This window comes from Callospermophilus lateralis, chromosome 18, assembly GCF_048772815.1.
Source record: "Callospermophilus lateralis isolate mCalLat2 chromosome 18, mCalLat2.hap1, whole genome shotgun sequence".
NCBI lineage: Eukaryota > Metazoa > Chordata > Mammalia > Rodentia > Sciuridae > Callospermophilus > Callospermophilus lateralis.
The window spans coordinates 39,660,681-39,683,262 of record NC_135322.1 but is presented as its reverse complement, the minus strand read 5'-3'; the positions used below and the strand labels follow the sequence as shown (position 1 = coordinate 39,683,262).

The 22,582-nt window shown below is 43.9% G+C and overlaps 1 protein-coding gene across 1 annotated transcript in view; it reads left to right on the top strand.

Annotated features, from left to right (window-relative positions):
* LOC143383123 (liver carboxylesterase 1-like) overlaps positions 1–4,583 on the top strand; it is a 32,599-nt gene extending 28,016 nt beyond the window's left edge. The window contains exons 12-14 of the mRNA XM_076837451.2: positions 2,640–2,771; positions 3,867–3,939; positions 4,218–4,583. Coding sequence (XP_076693566.1) covers positions 2,640–2,771; positions 3,867–3,939; positions 4,218–4,389 — 377 coding nt within the window. The 3' untranslated portion in view covers positions 4,390–4,583. The remainder of the gene's footprint in view (positions 1–2,639; positions 2,772–3,866; positions 3,940–4,217) is intronic.
* The last annotated feature ends 17,999 nt before the right edge of the window (positions 4,584–22,582 follow it).

Genomic DNA, 22,582 nt, shown 5'->3' with positions numbered 1-22,582 from the left:
GAGTCATAGCGGTTTGTCTGCGAGATGCAGGTGAACGGGAGCTTGAATTCAGCCAATCCGGGTTCGGTGTGTGTTCTGAGAGGCACAGACTATTCGCCCCAGATCCACGTCAGTTCAGCATTGCCTAGTGATCCTGAGAAAACAGTATTTCTTAGGTTTAAGACTCCCTATGCCCGCACAGCTGAAGAGGTCAGAGACTTGATCTCTCCACGCCCGCCACCATGTTGGATCTCGTCCCCTTACCCACTTTTAAATTGGCTGTTTTGATTCATTGCTGTTGTCCAAAGTCCCTGCAGAGCTTATATTTAACTCTTTAATGCATTATGGCTTGCAAATATTTTCTCCGGGTTTGCAGGTTGTTTTTGCACACTGTCCCTTGTTTTCCTTGCTTGAAGGAGCTTTACAGTTTGATGAAATCTCATTTGTCAGTTTTCACTGTGTTGTCCCCACTTTGGGAATCAAATCCAGACTAGTGTCATATGTTTTTTTTTTCTCTCTGTTTTCTTCTATCAGTCTTTGAATTCTCATGTTACTACTTTCATCCATTTTTTTTTAGTAATTTTTGTTTATGGTGTGATATGAGTTTCAATTTATTTCTTCAGGTCAAAAATACAGTTTTCTTAATATTCTTTATCCAAGAGACTGCCTTTTCCCATTTTGTATTTTTAGCATCTTTGTTAAAAATCACTTGACTTCACATGTTTGGGTTCATATCTGGGCTCTCTAGTGTGTTCCATTGATTGATGTGTTGATTTTTTTTCCCAATGGTGTGTTATTTTAACTACCATAGTTTTTAGTGTACTTTGAAATCAACTGGGGTTACCTCTCCAGCTTTTTTTTTTTCACTCATGATTACGTTGATCCATTTTTTGGTTTGTTTTATGTGAATTTTACAATTTTTTCCCTGTCTGAAGAATGATGTTGGAATTTTGATAGTGATTTCACTGAACCAGTAGATCACTTTGACTAGCATGGATATTTTCACAATATTACTTCTTCCAAACTGTGATCATTGGGTATCTTTTTTTGCATTTGTGTCATCATCTTATTTCTTTCATCAGTGTCTCATAGATTTTAGCATCCAGGAAGCACAACACTTCAGTTAAATTTATTCCCATTGAGTTTTACCTTGTTATAACTACTATCCATGGGTTGTTTTCTTGATTTCTTTTTCTTTTTCTTTTTTTTTTTTCCCAGTTCAGTGTGAGTGTATAGAGAATTTTGCATGTTGATTTTGTATCCTTCAGTTCTACCATATATGTTTGTTAGTTCTAACCATCTTGCAGGAAAATCTGTGGGGTTTTCTACCCATAAGATCATGTCATCATTGAACAGACTGTTTCATATCTGCCTTTCCTAGTAGGATGTCTCTTTTATAGTTTTTTAATTTAAATTCTGTTTGCTGATATAATGAGAACTGCCTCTGTTCTCTTGGTTTTCATTTGTGTACAATATCTATTTCCATCCCTTCACCTTCAGGCTACATACATCTTTCAAATCAAGATGAGTCTCCTGTGGGAAACATATATACTTGGCTCTTGTTTTCTAATCTGGTCACTGTCCTTTTTCTTGGAGGATTTAATCCATTTATGTTCAAGACAATTACTGATAGATAGCGAGGTATTTACTGATGCCATTTTATCAGTTGTTTTCTAGTTGTTTTTAAAATACCTTCTTTATTCTTCCCCTTTTGATGTCTTCCTTTGTGCTTTGATGGTTTTCTGTCATGGTTTGCTTTGAATTCTTTCTATTTTTGTTTTGTGCTTCTATTAAAGATTTTTGCTTTGTTGTTACCATAAAGCATACTTATAACGTTTTACACTTATACCAGCCTATTAATAACTTTAATCACAAATAACAATTCTGTATTATATCCTCATGCATTATATTTTTGATATCAGAATTCATGTATGGATTTTGTGTTTGAATTTGTCCTGATAATTTATTTCAGTTATACTTTTATTTCTATCATTGACTTTTGTACTTTAACATGTTTTATTTTATTAGTGTCTTTGTTTCAGCTTAACGACCTCTCTTTCACAAAACCTATAGGGTGTGTCCAGAGGTAATTGATTTCATAAGCTTTTGTCTGGGAAAGTTGTTATTTCTTCCTCATTTCTGAAAGGTAACTTTCTTGGATACAGTATTCCTGAGATACAAGAAACAGATTGTTCCATCTCTACATATATGTTCATTTAAATATCCTCATTTTTAGACAAGCAGCTTGGATTTGCTTCACTCTTGTCTGAATGGGTGAGAACAGCCCTGGAAATGCTCAAAACTGGGCTGAATAGAAGACACCTACCAGGTTGTAGGTTATGCTTGAAATGAATGAGCTCTAGTGTAATTTCAATGAACACACCAGCATCTTTAGTTGATACATTGTGTACTTCCATTATGTAAAACAACAAACAAAAATCTTTAGTAGAAAAGCAAAGTAAAAATACAAAGACTTCAAAGCATACAGAAATATCTGGCCCAAGTCCCATTTCCTCCTCAACCAGCTTTTAGGCAAGTTACTGTGCTTTCCCCAAACTGTCTCTCTCCCATGCCGATAGCCAGGGGCTTCCTGCACAGCCAGAGACCTCGAGACCGTCCAGCTGGTGATGTGAACTGTGCACAAATCTTTGTCTTCTCAGATGCTGGAGCCCCCACCTACATGTATGAGTTTCAGTATCGCCCAAGCTTCGTATCAGACATGAGACCCAAGACGGTGATAGGAGACCATGGGGATGAAATCTACTCAGTCTTTGGGGCCCCAATTTTAAAAGGTAACAGCTCTGTGCTTGGCTGTGAGCTTGCAGTCAGGAGGTCTGGGTTCCAGTCTTGCTTTGGTGGCCTTGAGCAAGTTCTCCTGCTGTCCCAGGCTTAGCTTCTGACTCACTGTAATGGGCCTGAGCTACACGGGGCAGTTCCCAGCCTCTCTACTGTGCAAGAGGAGGCACATTCATGTGCCCTGAGCCAGAGTCACTCTCAGAATCCTAAACTGTGACATCAATAAGAGAAGTGGTGGGCCACCTGCAGGGCACTGTTCCAGGTCAAGAATGCCGCTCTTAATTTTTCATTCAAAGAAGTATATTAGGATGTGGGGGGAGGGGGCTAAGGTCAGAATTGTGCTCAACTTGAATCCAGTGTCACATGTGTCTTGTCACTCAGTCTTCTAATATATCTAAATTTGCATATTACCATCTATGTTTGATAATATAGTTTTTCAAAACTTTCCATAAGTGTCTTAAATTAATGAACTCTCAGCAGTTGCACATGACTTTTGAGCCACTTTATGACCGTTCAAGGCACACCTGCGCCTTCGGGTGCCTCCCAGTTGGGTAGCTCCTTAGTGTCATTGCAGTCTGATCTTTCTTAGACTCCGTGAAAATGTGGCTGTGTTTCAAAAACCCAAGAGCCAGCAATCCTTCAAAGCCGAGGAAGCTTCTTATGTGGCCTTTGGACCCTGAGTGGGGAATGACAGGCAGGTGGGCACAGAACACAAAGGCAGTCAGCTTCCTAGTGGACTGCATGTGTGGCCAAGTCCTAGACCAGCTGTTCTCAAGTTGAAAGTGCGCACCAAGGGACAGGGTCTTCCTGAAATGCACATTGTCTAGGAGGCACAGAGTTAGGGCCAAGAGTCCATCTTCCTCCCTCCGTTCCTTTCTTTTTTGTCATTATAATCATACATAATAGTGGGATTCATTAGCCATATCTGTGTGTGCACATAACATCATTTGTTTAATCTCATTCCCTAATACCTTCCCTTTCCCTCCCCTCTTCCCACAAGCTGCCTGTCCTACAAACTCCCAGGTGCTGCTGCTGGCCCACACAGCCCACTTTGAGTAACAAAGCGTTTTTTTTTCCTTCTGCCCCAACAGGGGGCACCTCAGAAGAGGAGACCAACCTCAGCAGGATGGTGATGAAATTCTGGGCCAACTTTGCTCGCCATGGGTGAGACTGGTGGCAAAGAGGTAGCAGGGTGGGTGGGTGGGGTGGCAAGTGGTGGGGCCTATCTGTTGGGAAAGAGGGGCTTCTAAAGTTTGACTGACCAGATCCCTGACCCTGTGACCACAGCATGGTGACAGTTAGTGCACAGGCTGCTCCAGGAAATGTAGAGCTCCCTGTCTCTGGAGTTGCATGTGCCTCTTGGCAAAAGCTCCAGGCAAGTCTAAGAATATTGTGGGGACCACTAGCAGCTCTGGGCAATTTCTGTTTGATTTTGTTCCTAGGAACCCAAATGGGGAGGGGCTGCCCCATTGGCCAGAGTATGACCAGAAGGAAGGGTACCTGAAGATTGGAGCCAACACCCAGGCAGCCCAGGGGCTGAAAGAGAAGGAGATGGCTTTGTGGACTAAGCTCAGAGCCAAGAAGCCTCCTCAGAGAGAACATGTGGAATTGTGAATGGGAGGCAGAGCCAGCCTCAGGAGACCAGAGGCGCCCCAACGGGGGTGTTCTGCAGGATGTGTTTATAGACCAAGGAGACATCTTTTGTGGAAGCTGGAGAATTGTGTGGTGTAGGTGGGGACAGTCCAGGAGGGGAAGTTTTTGAACTTGTGGCCTTGATTTGCAGAATGAATGTTCATTTGGAGACCAAATCAGAGTCTGTGTCTTGAACCATAGCTGAATCCATTCTCTCAGAGAGATGTCATCATCATAAATGTAAGAAGAATCACTATCCAGAGTTTATTACAGTGCTAAAGGCCAAACGTGGTATAATATGAGAATATAAAATCCTGGGGCACCACAGACCCACGGGGGAGCTCAAACCCACATAGACTCATCTCCAAGGATGTCTCTCGGGTGCTCATGAGAAAGACGGGGGGCAGCCTGTAAAACCAGACTGGAAGGCCTTTCTCTAGGGATGCAGACATGAAGTCCTGCTCAGACCACCCTCCTTCCATATCCCAACTCCTACAGCCATTAGGGATAAAAGCTATAAATTTTCCTTCAGGACACTGGTGATTCTGCTGAGATTGAAGAAAGGGAAATTTAGAAACTCTCTGGGAGAACCCTTAGGAAACTGTCCTGGGTTGAGATCGTTAGAGATCCTTTCTGACTGGGAAGGGTCAGTGAAAGAACAAGCAAGGCTCATTGTTGGGGAAAATGCTCATTTATTGAGGAACAGCTCTGCATATTTATAGAGCCGAGGGTTATGACAGTTATGACAGTTTAACAGTTTAATGGTTATGACAGTTATGACAGTTTAACAGTTTAATGGTTTGATGGTTGGCATGGGGTGCTTTCTGATTGGTGGGTAAGGATCACGTGAGCCAACAGGGCTAGTCTGATTGGTGGGTAAGGATCATGTGAGCCAACAGGGTTCACCATTGGACGGCTCTTCTCGTGGGATGGGGAAATTAGTCTTTGGAGCCGGGGTGACTCCCAACATTGCCCCCTCTTTGTTATTAAATGAGAGTGGACATCGACTCATTATGGCTACTTCTTGTTGAGATGGGACGGTGTGGGAGAAAGAGAGGAGGGAAGTAAGGAACCCTCACAGGAAGGCAGAAAAGACCAGTATAACTTCAGGAACCAGATCAATGAAGGTTCCTTGCCACCACAGATCCATGATGATGTCAGTCCATTTGGCATAGGTCTCGACTGGAGGTAGCCAGGAGTTGGTAATTCCTGAGGAGAAGCTGGTTAAAAGCTTGATTCAAAATTTTTTATCCACCTGAGTCTGAAAGAACTTTAAAGGGAAGGAACAGGCACAGGGAGTTTTTATAGCCCAAATCTAATGGAGTCTCTGGGTCTGCAAGCTGCCTTGTTGGCGCAAGGGGGGTTAAGTGTTCAGCCTTGAGTGGGGGCTTGGGCATTTGGGCTGGAAGCAAACAGGTCATCCTGCAGCTAACTTTGTTTGACCTGAGAAGCCAAGTCATCCTACAGCTAATTTTGTTTTGCATGCCCTGCAGACCAGCCTGACCTGCACCTAACACCCCCAATTCCACTCTTCATTCCTAGTCCAATCTAGTTCCCTCCCCTCTCTATTAAGGCTGCTCTTCAAACATTCTCCTACCTGGGTGTACCAGCTTGCTTCTCTCTTTACCTTTCTCAAAGGCGGCCAAGGGAGGACAGTGGCCCATTGTTACCATATTTCTCTTTGAGAGCAGTCAGATCTCTTCAGGTTTTATGTGAAACACCTCAACTTTAAATACTGATACTTGAAATTCTTATGAAATTGGGAGGGTAAACAAAACACACATGTTCCTCCTTAGGCCCAGAAGGCAACTGATAAAGTACTCTCTTATGATAAAGGTAGCTCACACTTATTCAGGGGTCACCATGCTCCAGACACCTAAGTGGTTTATCAGAAGGACAACACACAACGGTCCCACTACCGGCCAAATCCAAGCAAGAAAGGGAGGTGTGTAGTAAGGAGGAAAAGGGGGTCTGGTTGGAGGGAGCCCTTAGGACCACTTGCCCAGACATAGGGTGAAGAGAGGACCCAAGAGGGGCCAAAAATGAGGGGGAGCATTGACAAGAGTACTTAATGACAGGTGACGATCATTGGCTCTTCTGATGAAGGTGTAGGAACGCTGGGCTTAAGCCTGGAAATGTGAATCCACGGGGTAAGTTGGTTATTGGACAGCTTGAGTTTGGCCACCAAGGGAGTGCACATAATCACCTGAGCAGGACCCTCCCATTTTGGTTTTAGAGGGGGCTTTCCCCCTGGTGGGCAATAGTAAACAAGTTGACCAGGTGTTAAGGAGGTAGGGTTTTGAAAGAGGCTGGGGTCAGGAAGGAGCCAGTCTCGATAGCGCCAGAGTTCAGAGCATAGATGGAAGAGGAGGGGGAAGGCATAGGTTTCAGAGATGGGTAGGGGTTCTGTAGGCAATCAGGGAGGCACGAGGGGACGGCCATGCATGTTTTCGAAAGGTGAGAGATTAGAAGACTTTTTTGGCAAGGCCCTAATGCACAATAAAGCCAAGGGGAGCACCTTTACCCAGTCCAGTCTTAATTCCATGGTGAGCTTGGTGAGGGTCTCTTTAAGGGACCAATTGGTCCTTTCAACCTTTCTGGAAGCCTGGGGATGGTAAGGGCAATGGAAATGCCAAGGGAGTGATAGCACTTGAGCCAGTCCCTGAGTTATCTGCGAGGTGAATTCTGGGCCATTGTCTGATTGGTTAGAAGTGGGTATCCCAAAACGGGGGATTATGTGAGTAAGCAACAGATCAACTACCGTAGAGGCCTGTTTGTTAGAAGTGGGAAAGGCTTCAACCCATCCCTAAAAAGTATCTACCAATACAAGAAGATATTTTATGTTTTTTACTTGGGGCATGTTGGTGAAATCAATCTGCCAGTCTGCAGCTGGGTATGACTGCAGGCCTGATAAAAAGGAAAAGGTTTAGGTTTTAATGGAGTATTGGTATTGGTTTTCTGGCAGATCTGAGAAGCGGAAGTGATCTGTTGTAGGAGGGTCTTATGGCATGGGGAAAGGGTGAAAAAGGAGTGAAAGAAAGTAGTGAGACTCTGTGGACTAGAATGGAATAGAGAGTGAAGAAACTGGAGGAGTTGCTGGGGATCTTTGGGCCAATCCCTGGTGGTAACGAAGAGTAGCGGAGAGGAGTTAAAGCTAGTAGGGTGGCTGATCGAGCCACTTGATCGGCCTTGGATTCCCCCTGGTAGTAAGGGAGGAGTCAGTTTGGTGGGCCTTGCAATGGATTATTCCCAGTTGGGAAGGCAGTCTGGAGGCTCATGGTAGGCCAGAAATAAGTGTGGAATTAATGTCTGCCTTCCCTCTAGTGGTCAATAGCCCCCTTTCTTTCCAAATGGCTGCGTGGGAGGTCAGGATATGGAAGACATATTTGGAATCTGTATATAGGGACAGGGTTTTTCTTCTGCTAGCTCGCATGCCCTTGTGGCAGCTAGGAGTTCAGCTTGTTGGTTGGTGGTATTGGGTGGCAGAGGTTTTGCCTCTACAATGGATGAGAGAGAAACGACAGCATACCCTGCTACTTTAACTCCTTCATGTATAAGAGGGCAGGGGTCCCTCAGAAATGGTGGTAGGGCAGGGTAAAATTGTCTTTAATACCTCCAGGCATTTGTGGACGGGACTTGTGAGGGAGAAGATGGGAGGAGGGAGGCAGGGTTTAATGGAGAGCAGGGCTGAGAAGAGATGGAGGGATTTTCAAGAAATGAGACAAGGAGGGATAGGACCCTGGAAGGAGGAAGTGACTGTAGCCCCTTGTAAGTAAGGAAATCCTTTAGATGGTGAGGAGATGAGATGGTTAGTGGGGAGCCAAAGGTAAGCTTGTGTGCTTCTTTCTGGAGGTCATGGGCCACTGCTAGGGCTCTGAGACATGGGGGCCAGCCCCTGACGGTGGGGTCGAGCTGTTTGGATAGGTAGGCCACTGGAGCAAATGTGGGGCCATATTCCTGACCCAGAATGCCCAGACTTTGTCCCTGTTTTTCATGTACATAGAGGGTGAAGGGTCCAGAGAGGTTGGGCAGATGGAGGGCAGGTGCCCGGAAGAGGGCCTTTTTAAGGATTGTAAAGGGCTTCCCTACCCCTGATGGTAGGGTTCATCTTAGGGGCCCTTGGCCAGATTATATGGTGGCCTGGTGAGGAGGGAGAAATTAGGAATCCAGGCCCTGAAGTACCCAGCCAAACCCAAGAAGGAGAATATGTCATTTTTGGTCTTTGGTGTAGGTATAGACACAAAAAGCTGTTTTTTGTCTACTGTAATGGCCTTTTTCCCTTGAGAGATAGAGAACCCGAGATATGTGACGTCTTTACATGCTATTAGGACCTTTTGTGGAGAGGCCCAATATCCCTTTAAGGCCAAGAAATTAAGTAGGAGAATTGTGTCATCTGTTGAGCGCCCTTTGGACGGGCTAGAAGAATTTGTTGCAAGAGGTGCAGAGAGCAGGATTGGATCAGAGCAAGAAGAAAGCCTGGAAGAGATCCCTTAGAATGGAGGGATCCAGGGATAAGTGGGCCAGGCCTAGGGTGCTATATTTGATCCAAGAGGCATTGTAGGGGAGAGTCGACCAGCAGAGAGGACACATTACCCATGTAAGGAGGAGGGAAGAAGACGAAGAGAAGGAGGAAACTGATTTATTGGCAAATGGGGCATCCCCACTGGAGCCAAAAAGTGGCAGATTCGAGCTGCAGAGATTGGTCATCACCAAATCCTGACAGTCGAAGCTCTTGTCCTGTACAGAGCTGGAGCCATGGAAGACCTTGGCCAAGGCTTTTTGGGACCTCTCCTAAAGAGGCTGGATACTCCCAGGACTGGAAAAAGGGGAGAGGCAGGGCAAGAGAGAGGAAGGGGAGGATAAGCGTTAATCTAGTGGCTGAGTCTTAAAGGTGAGAGGACTAGGACTTTCGAATCTGTCCAAAGAAGGAGTCCCTGAGGGCCACCATAGCCTTAAAGGCTGTGGTGGGGTGGTTTCCTCCCCACAGGTGGGCAAAGAGATTTGCCTGACAATTGCAAGAGGGTGGATTTGGGGCATTGGGGGTGAAAAGATTGAAGGTCAGAGGCCAAGGTTTGTCCAAAGAGGTGTGGACTATCTTGAGATCCCTGAGGAAGGACAGTCCAGGTTAAAGGCAAAAAGATATCCTTTAAATCTATGACCAAGAAGTGGGTGGCAGTGTGGGGGATCTGAGGCAGCAGGATGTATGGGTTGGGAACCAAAGGATGTATGGGCCTAATGGAGGTGTTGAAAAGTCGTAGGTCCTGAACTAAGCGATAGGACCTGTTGGGCTTTTTTACAGCTAGTATGGGAGTAAGGGGAATGAGCAGAATGGAGGTACCCCTTGCAAAGAAGGTCCTGAATAATAGGTTGTACAATCGGGTTGACCAAGTTTGTGGGTAAGGGGTGATGGGCAGCGACCCGAGGAAGTAACCTGCAGGGCCTGGGCGAGCATCTGAAATTTCTCAGTCTGGGGGGTGACAGGGCCTTGTTCGAGCTTTTTTAGTTTGGTCCCAATGTTGGGGTAGCTCTGTGAGAGGAAATATGTCATAAGGACATGATGGCCATCTGGGGTTTCGGGATCTAGGTTACTGCTAAAGGGCTTTCATAAGCCGATCCAGAAATTCTGATGGGGTCTCTTGTAATTTTTGGAAATTGACACCCTTATGTGCTGCTTTTTTGAGCCCAGCAATAATACTTGTGGAGAATCTGTCCCTATTCTGTATGCCAGCTTGTGTATTATAATCCCAGTCGGGAGTTTGATCTGGGGCAGCAAGTGGCCCCAGAGGGTGATTGGGATTAACTCGGTGAGTTTCATTCTCATGGGCTCTGGCAAGTTCCCAGACTCTGGTATGTTCCTCAAGAAGGAGAGTATTAGCCAATAACATACATACATACATATATATATATCTCATGGTGAGTGAGGCTATAAGCCTGCAGGACCCATTGAAACTCTTGGGACCTAGTTGGGGGGGGACTAAAGGTGTCAGCATAGTCAGGGGGAGCACCTGAGGGGCTGGATGGAGCCAGCGGGGGAGGTTGGTAGGGAGGGGATTCATCTACTGGATAGGTCAGGGTGAGAACAAAGAAGATAAAAACCCTCAACATAGGGGATATCCTTCCACTTTTTCGAGCGCTCACAGAAGTTAAACAGATCTCTGAGAATTGTGGAATCTTGGCATCCTACTGAGGGTCATTGACTTTGATTTTCTAATTGACAGTAAGGCCAATCTCGTGTGCAGAATTTAATAAGGGGGAGTCTGCAGGGAGGTAAGATGAGGCCCCCATAGGTCAGGAGAGGGACAAGGGTGGTTGAGAGAGAGAGAGAGAGAGAGAGAGAGAGAGGAGTGCCTGTTCTCCACCCCTCAGGACCTCCCGCTCATGAACCGGGTTCCAGAGAGTCCACCGTGACCATAAAGGTGGTGGTGGGGTGCATTCTGTCCTCCAGATTGGGCATCAGAGGTTTGCCGGACGATCACGGTCAAAGCCCCTGCGTATCCCGTCTGAAGTTGGATACCCGATAAGGGAACTCACCTACTGAAGAGCCGGTGTTGTGTGAGTAGCAGCAGCGCTCGAAAGAGTGGATGAGGACGGCAAGCCTTGAGAGAGGGGGCCCTTGAGCAGTGAGGCATTCCCCCTCCCGGGTTTCGGCACCAATGAAAGAATGAACAAGGCTCGTCGTTGGAGAAATTGCTGATTAATGAGGAACAGCACTGCTTATTTATAGAGCCGGGGTTATGACAGTTATGACAGTTTAACTGTTTAATGGTTTGACGGTTGGCACGGGATGCTTTCTGATTGGTGGGTAAGAATCATGTGAGCCAGCAGGGCTAGTCTGATTGGTGGATAAGGATCATGTGAGCCAGCAGGGCTAGTCTGATTGGTGGGTAAGGATCATGTGAGCCAGCAGGGCTCACCATTGGATGACCCTTTTTGGGGGATGGGGAAGTTAGTCTTTGGAGCCGGGGTGACTCCCAACAGTCAGGATCACTGAAAATACCCCATCTTCACATCTGAGGATCACAGGGTCCCGGGGCATGGAGGCAGGACCAGGACTAGAGGAGCCACTCCAGGATGCCTCCTGAGTCAGCGGATACCAGGTAACAAGTGCCAGAAATCTGTTGGAGGAGAGCAGAGGTGTGGAGGTTCCCTATGAAGGGCAGCTGAGCCTAAAGCTGAGATTGGGATTGGATATATAAAAAAAAAAAAAAAAAGGAGAGGCCTGCCCCCTGTGTGCAGCCACCAGCGACATGAGAGGAACACTGTGCCATGCATGTTTGGCTCCTTATTCATCAACAGGTGGCTCCACCCAAACCTACTCCACCTTGGGCCATTGTAGCTGAAAGAATGAAGAAGAATCGTCATCAGAGAAAATGCCAATTTATTGAGGAACAGCTCTGTATATTTATAAAGTGGGGGCGGGGAGGGTGTTTGACAGTTATGACAGTTTAACAGTTTAATGATTTGACAGTTGGCATGGGGTGCTTTCTGATTGGTGGGTAAGGATCATGTGAAACAGCAGCCATCGCCATAGCCCTCCCCACGTGGTAATGTCTACTGTGGGACATTGGTCAGGGCAAGGGCAGCTGCCCCTTGCAGCACTGCAGACAACACTGCAGCATCACCGAATAGGCCACCCAATGCCATTGCACAGCCCATCCTCCCAGTCCCATTCCTGAAAGCAGTTGCTTCCATCTTGGGACATCTCCACCACCATCTTGGATTACCTCCACTGCTGCCTCCGCCATCTTTAGCTGGGGCAGCTTGGACCTTGGGACGCTGACGGGGGCCTGGAAGCCCAATGTTAAGGTACCTACAGGCTTGACACTACTGCCGCCATCAACCAGTGACACGGGTGCTTCCATCTAGAGACAACAACCAGGACCTGGAAGACCATCACCAAGGTCCCTGTGAGCCCCTATGCACCACTGGTATCCCTATTAGGTGTGCTAACAGACACTGAAGCCAGATTTAAAGTTAGGTAGTCAGTGTAGTTAGATCAGGTCTAATATTGAGTGAAATCTAAAATGGAGGCCATGCTGAGAATGATTCCAGGAATCATGGAATGTCAATGAAGTCCTGAAAAGGCCCTAGGCCAAAGTCCATCCCAAAGAAGTGTTAATGAAGTCCTTCCTGCCCAGACTACTTCTTTGGCCCACTGTGTCCCACCCCTCAGGCCTTCCCACCTACCTTCCATCACTGAAAGAACTATAAAAAGGGGAGACAACCACACTTCCACGGATTCCACCTTTTGGGTCCCCTTCTTCCTCCGGGAGAAGTCTTTTCTGCTGTCCTTTAATAAACTTCTAATTTCTACTCTGACCTTGCCTCAGTGTGCTTCTCTGGTGTTATTCTTCAACACTGGGGAAGCAAGGACTCGTCACCGGTCAACAGCGGTAACATATTGGAGGTCCCATACGGAGATTCTACACGGAGGTAAGTGCACGCACCCCATGTCTATTTGAGGTGCATCTTTCTCTCTCTTTCTTTCTGGAGGGTAAGGTGGGCACCTGATGGCTACTTAAATGCAATTAATGCAGCCGCCACTCTTCAAGACTCGGGTGAGAGGTTTCCTGGCCTAGGCAGCTCTCAATCACCTGTTCAATACAGAGCAGGCATGGTGGGTTCTGTCAAAGCCGCTTCCAACTTTTCTGTCTGGGCCTGGAGAGCAATTGGCATGAGTACACAGTGTCCCAAATCCCGATCTGCCTCGGATGCGTGGAGGTGGAGGAAGGAGTTTGGAACAACTGCGGAATTCCGGTCTGGGCTACTCTCAGACGATTCCTAAGGTTCCTTTCTCTTGAGCCCGCTCTCGACAGCCCTCAGGGGTATCTAGGGTGATCGGTAGATGAATGGCACTGAGGGAAAGCCCCAATCACATTTGCCTCCTTATGGGCCATGCAACACTCCCAACCTCGCATTCATTCCTCCTGGATGCTCCCCTTCCTTCACAGGTCAGAAATGTTAGCAATTCAGGTTGTAGGACTGAGAAAAAGGCATGGGATAATTAGTAAAATCTGCCCAGGTTCCCTAAGGTGTATAGGTAACTTTCAATAGTCTGTTTTACTGCCCCAATGTTTAAAATGAGCTATGTTCTTCAAGCTGCTAGAGAGGCATTTTTAGAATCAACTCCTCCAGTAATCTGCTACCTTACAACCAGTAGATATCCTTTAACCCTTAGGGGGCTCCTTTAGTCTACAGAATAAAGGCAACAAAAGAGCGTATGTTTCTCATTTGCAATGGGTTTTTAGTGGCCGGGAGGATGCAGTAATGCCCTTAAGTCTGAATCCTCCCAGGGTCTCTGGCACAGGGCAAACTGAGACCTTAGCACTTTGCTAAAGGAGACCAGAAACCCCTTGGCAAAACAAGGTGAGAGACAGGTTTTCTGGACCATTTAGGAAGCTCAAGCTTAGGGAGACGTCGCTAATGAGAACAGTTTTCTCCGATGCTGCGTGGGCGCCTGAATCCTGTTTTCTTCTCACTCAGACGGGAGCTTCTCTCTCTCCAATACGCCAGGTGCACCACTAGCCTGCGTATTGAAAAATTGGGATAGATTTGAACCTCAGACGCTCAAGAAAAAGCGCCTCATTTTCTTGGCCTGTCCTCAATACAAACTCTCCGATGGAGAAACCTGGCCACCAGAGGAAAATATCAATTTTAATACAATTTTACAGTGATAAAATTTACAAAAAGGTAATGGTGTGAGGTGCTGTATGTTCAGATTTTCTTTGCTCTAAGGGAAAATCCTAAATTATGCCAACAGTGTAAAGTAGACTTAGCTATGATATCTGCCATGAAGAGAGAAAATCTTGGACTCACTGAGGAAAAAGAATCAAGAGAAAAATTTGGGCCAATCAAAGTACATACCCCCTTCCCCCTTCAAGACCTAAGGCAGATAAAAACTGACTCTACTGCAAAGTTAGGAGATATGCCAGATTGCCTGGGATCGGATCTATCCAAAGAAGCTAATCCTGTAAGTAAAGGGGAGACTGAGGGACTCCCAGCAGCTGCCAGAGCCATTTTCGCTTTGGGGAAATTCCTCATTCCTTCCCTGCACTGTAAGGATTACTCCACCTGAATGCAGTAAAGTCAGTCACACTGAGACCCTTGATTTTACACCTATAGTTGCCCCTATGTGAGAACATCTGGTCCACTCGTGGGGAAATCTATGGTGCCACTGATAGGAGTCATAATTAAATGGAAGTTCAAAACCTGGAGAGATTTTTCTCTTATCTGGTCTGTTTTAAAGGTTATTATAGATTGTTTCTTGGGGATAATCTAGGTTAAATGTGTGTCTAAAGATGATGTTTCATTGTAACAATCTGGTATCTAAATGAGTTTGAAGCATTGCACAATCTTGCAGTTAAAAGTTGGGGTTAGGTAATTGTTTAGTTTGTGATTTCAGATAATTCATGCCAGAGAACTTAAATACTTAGGATAGAAAATTAAAAGAACTCTACTTCCAAGTTGGCAAGTAACTCCCAATCATTCAGTTTTATTTTTTCATCAATTTTGAACTGGGTAGCCTGAGAAAATTTCACTAGGTGTACCAGTGCATTAATTTGGGCAAGGATAGTAAATTATATGGTATCTGTTCCCCTCAATGTGTAAGATTAAAAAAATGTTGAATTGGAACGTTGGTCTGGCTTATTGAAATGACATTAAATAGCAACAGTCTTAAAAATTTTTTAAAGCTTAATTTTGGATATACATGGTAGTGTGGTTCTTTTAAAAATTTTTTCAGGCGATTTAATGTAACTTAATACTACTTTAAGAACTTAAGAACAAAGAAAGTGGCTTAATGATCCTGAAAGGATCTCTTCTGATGGTAGCTTTATATTATTAAGTAAGATCCTATTTTCAGTTTTGTGTGAGCAAGTTTTTCTAGTGTAGGAAAATGTAAAGTATGAAATTTTGTAAATTGTATCTTAAATTTGTATCATAATTTTCAACATCCAAATCTGAAAATTGTGACTTTATGGTTAAAATGCCTTAGGCATGAGGCTTCTCCTCAGAATTCCAGTTTTTCTTGCTCCTCCCAGACCTCAGCCAGGACTTAAGTTGATATGCAAATAAAAGAAGCCTGGAGCACTCAGTAGGAGACAGATCTGAGGCCCAAGAAAAAAAAAGAGTAAAAGTGTCTTTTTATGGGAACTCAAACTAGATTAAACCAAAGAGTAAATTGTATGGCATTTACTAATTACTGGCTGGGCAATTTTTTCTAGGACTTTTGCTTTTTTCTTAGATTCTGTATTTTTTTGAGCTCATGATTTTGATCCTACAGACAAATTAATGTTTTTCTGATGAGTTCTATTTTTGATCAACTGGAGTTTTTTTTAAACATTGCAATGAGATTTCACCTGAAAAAGCTACAAGGCCTTTACTATTGTGTTGTGTTACACTTGTGTTACGTGTTGTATGTCGGTATGTCTGTATGTGTGTATGCCCATATATCATGCCGTGATATGACAATTGATAGATATATGAGGAGCGCTCGTTAAAAAATTTAAAAAATGGATCCAAATATCTTTGATTCATGCGATTCAAATGGCTCAATTTAAATTTGGTAAATAGATGAAAAAAAAGATGTCTATAAAATTTACAAGTATTGTTTCAAAATGTGAACAGAAGGAGGTTAACAAATAAAAAAGAGAAACTAGAAGATTCTAGGTATGGATTTAATAGAGGGAAAATGTGTTTCTGGATAAGAGACTATATGATTAAGTAATTAAGAGGGTTTAAGTAAGGGATATAAAGAAGGTCTGTGTAAGTTTTTGAGCAAGTAATCTTAAAGAAATTAAACAGCTGGTTAAATAAGTGCTGTTTTTAGAGAATTGTGCTATGTTATTTCTTTAAAAGCTAAACTTGGTTAATATAAAAACATCCATGTAATTGGTGCTATTAATGTGTTCATATCTTCCAGGTATACAAGTCTGTAAGGTAGAAGCTTTAAAAAGAGCATTATAATCTGTGTAAAGGTTTATTGCAAAACACAAAAGTACTTTGCTACTTTTATACAAAAAGTTAAAAGCTTTCAGCCTTTAATTCATGTTTTAGGTGTGATAATATATTGCGTTAGCTAATATTCATGTGAACTTGAACAACAATTTATGTAGGCTTTGTAAAATGATGTTTAAAAAGCAAAGATCAGTTTCAGAACTACAGTACTTAAGATTTATGAAGAACCCCGCCTTACCTGAGATAAGGCTCTATGTCCCATCTCACTACATGTGAAAGTGACTATGAAAGAAGTAGGCCAGATTTCAGTACATTTAAAGTTGTGTCCAAAAGTTTTTGTCACGATTGCCAGGATCTCAAACAGGGGATTATAATGTATAACTCTGCCAAAATTTAAGGTAGCTATTATATGAACTAAATATGTTTTTACTCTTGATAATTTTATTTTGTAGTTTTCTTACAAATGATTTAAGATTGCCTGTTAATGTTTTACAGAGGTACTGATTTAAGAACACACAACCTGGGTTAATTTAAGATAAGGAGTTATCACCTACAGGATAGACAATAAAGCCCAGTAATCTTAATATAAGGCTGTTGAAGTTTATTTGCTGGATGTTTAAGATTAAGTTTTAAAATTAAAGTTAAATTAAAAGGGCCAAGAAAACCAATATTTGGCTCTTGCCCTCTGAGTCAGTCTGAATCAGGGAATAGGGAACTTCTCCAAAGAGCTTTGCAACTCTGGGCCACATAACCTCCCAATCAGGGAGATTAATGAGACCAGTGGAGGACAGAAAGCCAATCAGTGCATTTTCTGTGAAGAGGAGGGTCATCAAAGAAGGGAGATATCCCTGATGCTTCCAAGGGAAGCCACATGGTCAAGCAAGGCCTGGACCCATCCTAGGGCAAATGGCACTAGCAGAACTGAGAAGCTGCTGTAAGTTCCCCGAGGACTCCCAGGGAAACTCAGCTGACTGTTAACAATAGGTAGAAACAAAAGTCAGTTTGAATAGCTTCATCTTAAACACTTAGCAAAGACAGTCAAAGCCAAAACACAGCTATTCCTGGGCATTTAAAATAATAATAATAGTTAAGTGTAACTTCCAAAAATAAGTAAACTGGAGGCTACAAAAGAGATTCTCAGACAGGAATGCCTGATAACTATCAAAAGGAACTGCCAGAGTAGTTTTTAGTTTAAGGCCTTTATTTCTAACCTACACAGGTAGGCTTAATGTTTGCTAGTATGGTTATCCAGCCCTAAGTAACCAGAATTAAAGATTTCTCTATTAGACACAGAGGTCATACTAGTAAAAGGATTTTGCAAGATCAAATGACATTAAATTATTAAACTATATATTAAGGGAAAGGACATCTGTAACCCTAAAAGTTAAATGTTGTGTTTACATCCCTGACAATTCTGGCACTGTGACAAATATCCTTAAAGATTTACATGCTCAGATAGAAGCCATGTCCTCAGCAACTTTGTCATGGAAACACTATCTTAGCTCCTGGTTCTTGCTACTTCCTGGTGGAAAACATTGTTAGTCTTTGTCTTTGCCATCATACTCATTGGCATATTCCTGTGCTATGGGATTTATTGCTGCATCAATATGGTTCCAGTACTAATGAATTCTTGTTTCTCTTATAGACCACCCATCACTCAAATGGCCTTCCAGTCTATTACTTCTCAATCAGACTTCTATCATGGACCACTCGATAGACCCGATTTTTAAAGGGGGACCCCAAACTGCTTGCCCCATACCGTCCCTTTTCAGCCTGAAGAAGCCAGAAAGATCTTCTTCACCCCCCTTTCTTACAGCAGTAAGGAGTTCCCAAATTAGAGGGGGGAATGAAGCCAGATTTAAAGTTAGGTAGTCAGTGTAGTTAGATCGGGTCTAATATCGAGTGAAATCTAAAATGGAGGCCATGCTGAGAATGATTCCAGGAAACGCAGGACAACTCATGGAATGTTAATGAAGTCCTGAAAAGGCCCTAGGCCAAAGTCCATCCCAAAGAAGTGTTAATGAAGTCCTTCCTGCCCAGACTACTTCTTTGGCCCACTGTGTCCCACCCCTCAGGCCTTCCCACCTACCTTCCATCACTGAAAGAACTATAAAAAGGGGAGACAACCACACTTCCACGGATTCCACCTTTTGGGTCCCCTTCTTCCTCCGGGAGAAGTCTTTTCTGCTGTCCTTTAATAAACTTCTAATTTCTACTCTGACCTTGCCTCGGTGTGCTTCTCTGGTGTTATTCTTCAACCCTGGGGAAGCAAGGACTCGTCACCGGTCAACAGCGGTAACCACACCATCTGCTTGCAGAGGCAACAGGGAGACTTGCATGGGTCGCCATACTCTCTTTTTTCTCTGGATAACAGCCAACACTTTTGATTACTTCTTTGTTCAACTTCTCTAGTAATTAGAGAAATGCAAATCAAAACTACTCTAAGATTTCATCTCACTCCAGTCAGAATGGCAGCTATCAAGAATACAAAAATCAATAAGTGTTGGCGAGGATGTGGGGGAAAAGGCACACTTGGACCTTGCTGGGAGTTCTAGAACACTAGATGCAAGCACTGGCCTGGTTATAGCAGTTGCCCAAGGTTGGCCTTAAAGTCTGGCTCTTGGCTGGATCATGCCTGGGTCTCACAACTGTGGGAGCTTGTGCAGTCTTGGGAGGAAGGAAGTGGGGCCAAACTGTGGGTCTGGTGCACAGGTCTCCACCTGATGGTAGAGCCAGCCTAGAGGCTCTGTGAGCTCTGTCCTATGTATGGGGACTTTGATTTCTATAGGGTGGCAGGCCTGGAACTGGATCCAAGATAAAGCTCTGTGCTAGATTTTGTGCCCTACTCTCTGTTCTACCCTCAAGATTAAAGGAGGGGCGATGGAGGGGAGACAGACTGGAAAGTCCAAATCTTCCTTAAAAGGGTATTTTTTGATATCACTCTGTTTATGCTTTCTGCATATAAATTAGTGCTTTTCTGTTCGTGGCTGAAGCTTCCTGGGGCTGGGGGAATGGGTATTAGTGTCCTGGCCTGGTCAGCCTCCAGACCCCTCCTCAACATCCGGGCACTTGGATGCAGCCCCTGTCCTGAAGCATAGTGAGGTAACTGATTCTTTAGCCGTCCAGCCAGGCGGCCATCACAACAGCTACAGCCTCATCACATGCTCCATAAATATTCTGGGAGATTTTGCTTTGGCTGCAGTAGCTTTGGAGGCTCTGAAGCTTCTCTGAATGATTCTTCCCCTCTGTAGCCCATTCAGATGTCTCCACTTGGTCTGTGAGGAGCACGTCCCCTGTCTATGACAGCCAGATGGGCCCAATACAGCTATGCACGATGATGCAAAACTTCTGAAGTTAGCCAACAGGAGTCTGTGAATGCATGGGCCTGCCTTTTGGTCTGTATAAGCATCTCATCAGATCAGTCGGCATAAGTCTCTCTCCCATGTACCGCTCCCTTCCTGCTGCAGCATTAAGTTCTAATAAAGCCTCTTTCAGAGGGTTTTACATTTTTTATAATTTCTTTTTTTCTTCCTTTTTTGGGGGTATGGGTGGGTACCAGGGATTGAGCCCAGGGGCACTCAACCACTGAGCCACATCCAGCCCTATTTTGTATTTTATTTAGAGACTGAGTCTCACTGAGTTGCTTTAATGCCTCACTGTTGCTGAGGCTGGCTTTGAACTCACAATCCTCCTGTCTCAAGCCTCCCAAGCTGCTAGGATTACAGGTGGGCACCACCACACCCAGCTTTTCTCCTGTAGTTTCTATCTGAAGCAGAGCAAGGTAAGTTAGTCATATTAACAGCTGGTAACACTAAGGGGTGGTAGGCCTGAGCATGGCTACAAGCCAGAGAGCTGCCAAGAGCTATAGAAAAACTGCTGAGAGAGCTGCTTGCCCTCACTGGAAGACAAGCTAGGGAGCTGTTAGCTCTGTCTGCTGGGAGACTTACAAGAAGAGCTATCAGTTCTGGCTGCAGCATGATCAGCAGGAAGAGTTCCCAACACTATGAGCTGAGAGCTGCTAGCCCTCAAAGCTTAGAGCTGCCAATGTGATGGGAGCTTCACTTTGCCTGTTGGTGATTTCTGTCTGAATTTAAGGAAAGAACCCTAAATTGATTGGTTGCAGAGGCAGTAAATCACTTGGATCAACAGCTTTGGAAGTTCAATCTGTGAGTTTCGGCTCAGTGATAGGAGTTGTGGGGCTTTGCCCACTGCCGAATTTCACAATGGCAGACCTGGTCCTGGGCTTCTAGACTTCCAGAAATGAGAGCCACTTGTCTCCACACTGGGCTACTTGGAGTTGGAACCAGGTGATGCCGGTATCACAATCCTTTTTGCTTTTTCAATATCTTTTTATTTTATTATACTAAAAGTGGGCATTATGATCTTTTACCCAATTTTATTGGTTTTAGGAGCAGGTACTTGGTGTGTCTCTGGGAGGAGATTGCCCATCTTAGTCAAGGATCTTGCCACCATCTTACTTGCCAATTTTTGAATATTAATTATGGCCTCAAGATTTTAAAAAGAATGAACATCCATATTGCTTTCCATAGTGGTTGCACCAATTTGCAGTCCCACCAGCATTGCATAAGTGTGCCTTTCCCCCCACATTCTCACCAACACTTATTGTTGCTTGTATTCTTAATTTTTTTTTAATATTAATTTTTAGTTTTCGGCGGACACAACATCTTTTGTTTGTATGTGGTGCTAAGAATCGAACCCGGGCTGCACGCATGCCAGGCGAGTGCGCTACCGCTTGAGCCACATTCCCAGCCCATTGCTTGTATTCTTGATAATTGCCATTCTGACTGAAGTGAGATGAAATCTTGGAGTATTTTTGATTTGCATTTCTCTAATTGCTAGAGTCGATGAACATTTTTTTATATATTTATTTATCAATTTTATTTCTTCTTCTGTGAAGTGTCTGTTCACTTCCTTAGCTCATTTCTTGATGGGGTTATTTGGTTTTTTGGTGATAAGTTTTTTTGAGTTCTTTCTATATCCTGGAGATGACTGCTCTGTCTGAGGTGTGGGTGGTAAAGATTTTCTCCCATTCTTTAGGCTCTCTATTCATGTTATTGATTGTCTCCTTTGCTGATAAAAAGCTTTTTAGTTCAAATGCATCCCATTTATTGATTCTTGATTTTATTTCTTTCACTTTAGGAGTCATCTCCTAAGCTGACATGATGAAGATTTGGTTCTACTTGTTCTTCTGTTAGGCTCAGGGTCTCTGTTTTAATGGTTGTCTTTAATCCACTTTGAGTTGATTTTTGTGCATGGTGAGAGATAAAGTTTGAACTTCATTTTGCTGCATATGGATTACCAGTTTTCCCAGCAACATTTGTTGAAGAGACTAACTTTTCTCTAAGGTATGTTTCTGGCACCTTTGTCTAATATGAGATTACCTTATTTATGTGGGTTTGTCTCTGTCCTCCATTCTGTACCATTGGTCTACATGTCTATTTTGATGCCAATATCATACTGTTTAATGGAACCATCACTTTAATAGAACCAGTTATCCCACTCCTCTATCTATACCCAGAAGTCTCAAAATCAGCATACTACAGTGATGCAGACGCATGAATGTTTCTAGCAGCTCTCTTCACAATAGCTAAACTATGAATCTTGGATTGGGCAGAGGGGAATAAGGGGATGGGACAAGGTGTGGTGATAGGAAGGATGGTGGAATGAGACAGACATTATTACACTATATACACATATTATTATACTACCAGTGTGATTCTGCACCACATACAGCCAGAGGAAAGAGAAGTTGTGCTCCATTTGTATACAATGTGTCCAAATGCACTCTACTGTCATGTCTAATTCAAACACACTTTAAAAATATTTTCAGAAGGAGGTGGACTTGGATGAAAACTAGGCCCTTTATGAATTGACTCCTTTTATGTTTTAAAAATTCCCTCTCCTGAATAGCCATGTCACTTCAGATGTATCAGTAATACAAGTACCTGTCGGAGTTTGAAATCATCTTTGCCTTTCCATTATTGTAATACTCTCAAATATCTAATCATTACTTTTATTGTAAACAATTTTAATATTTTACAGAAAGTGTCTTTCCTAGCCCCAATCTTTGATTAAATTAAATCAAAGCAAAAAGCTTTAGAGACAACCAGACCTGTCTTCACCTGTTGAACTTACCAGTGTCCAGCAGGGGGCAGCACTGTAACAGGGATAACATGCTGAGCTCTCCACTCAGGAAGCT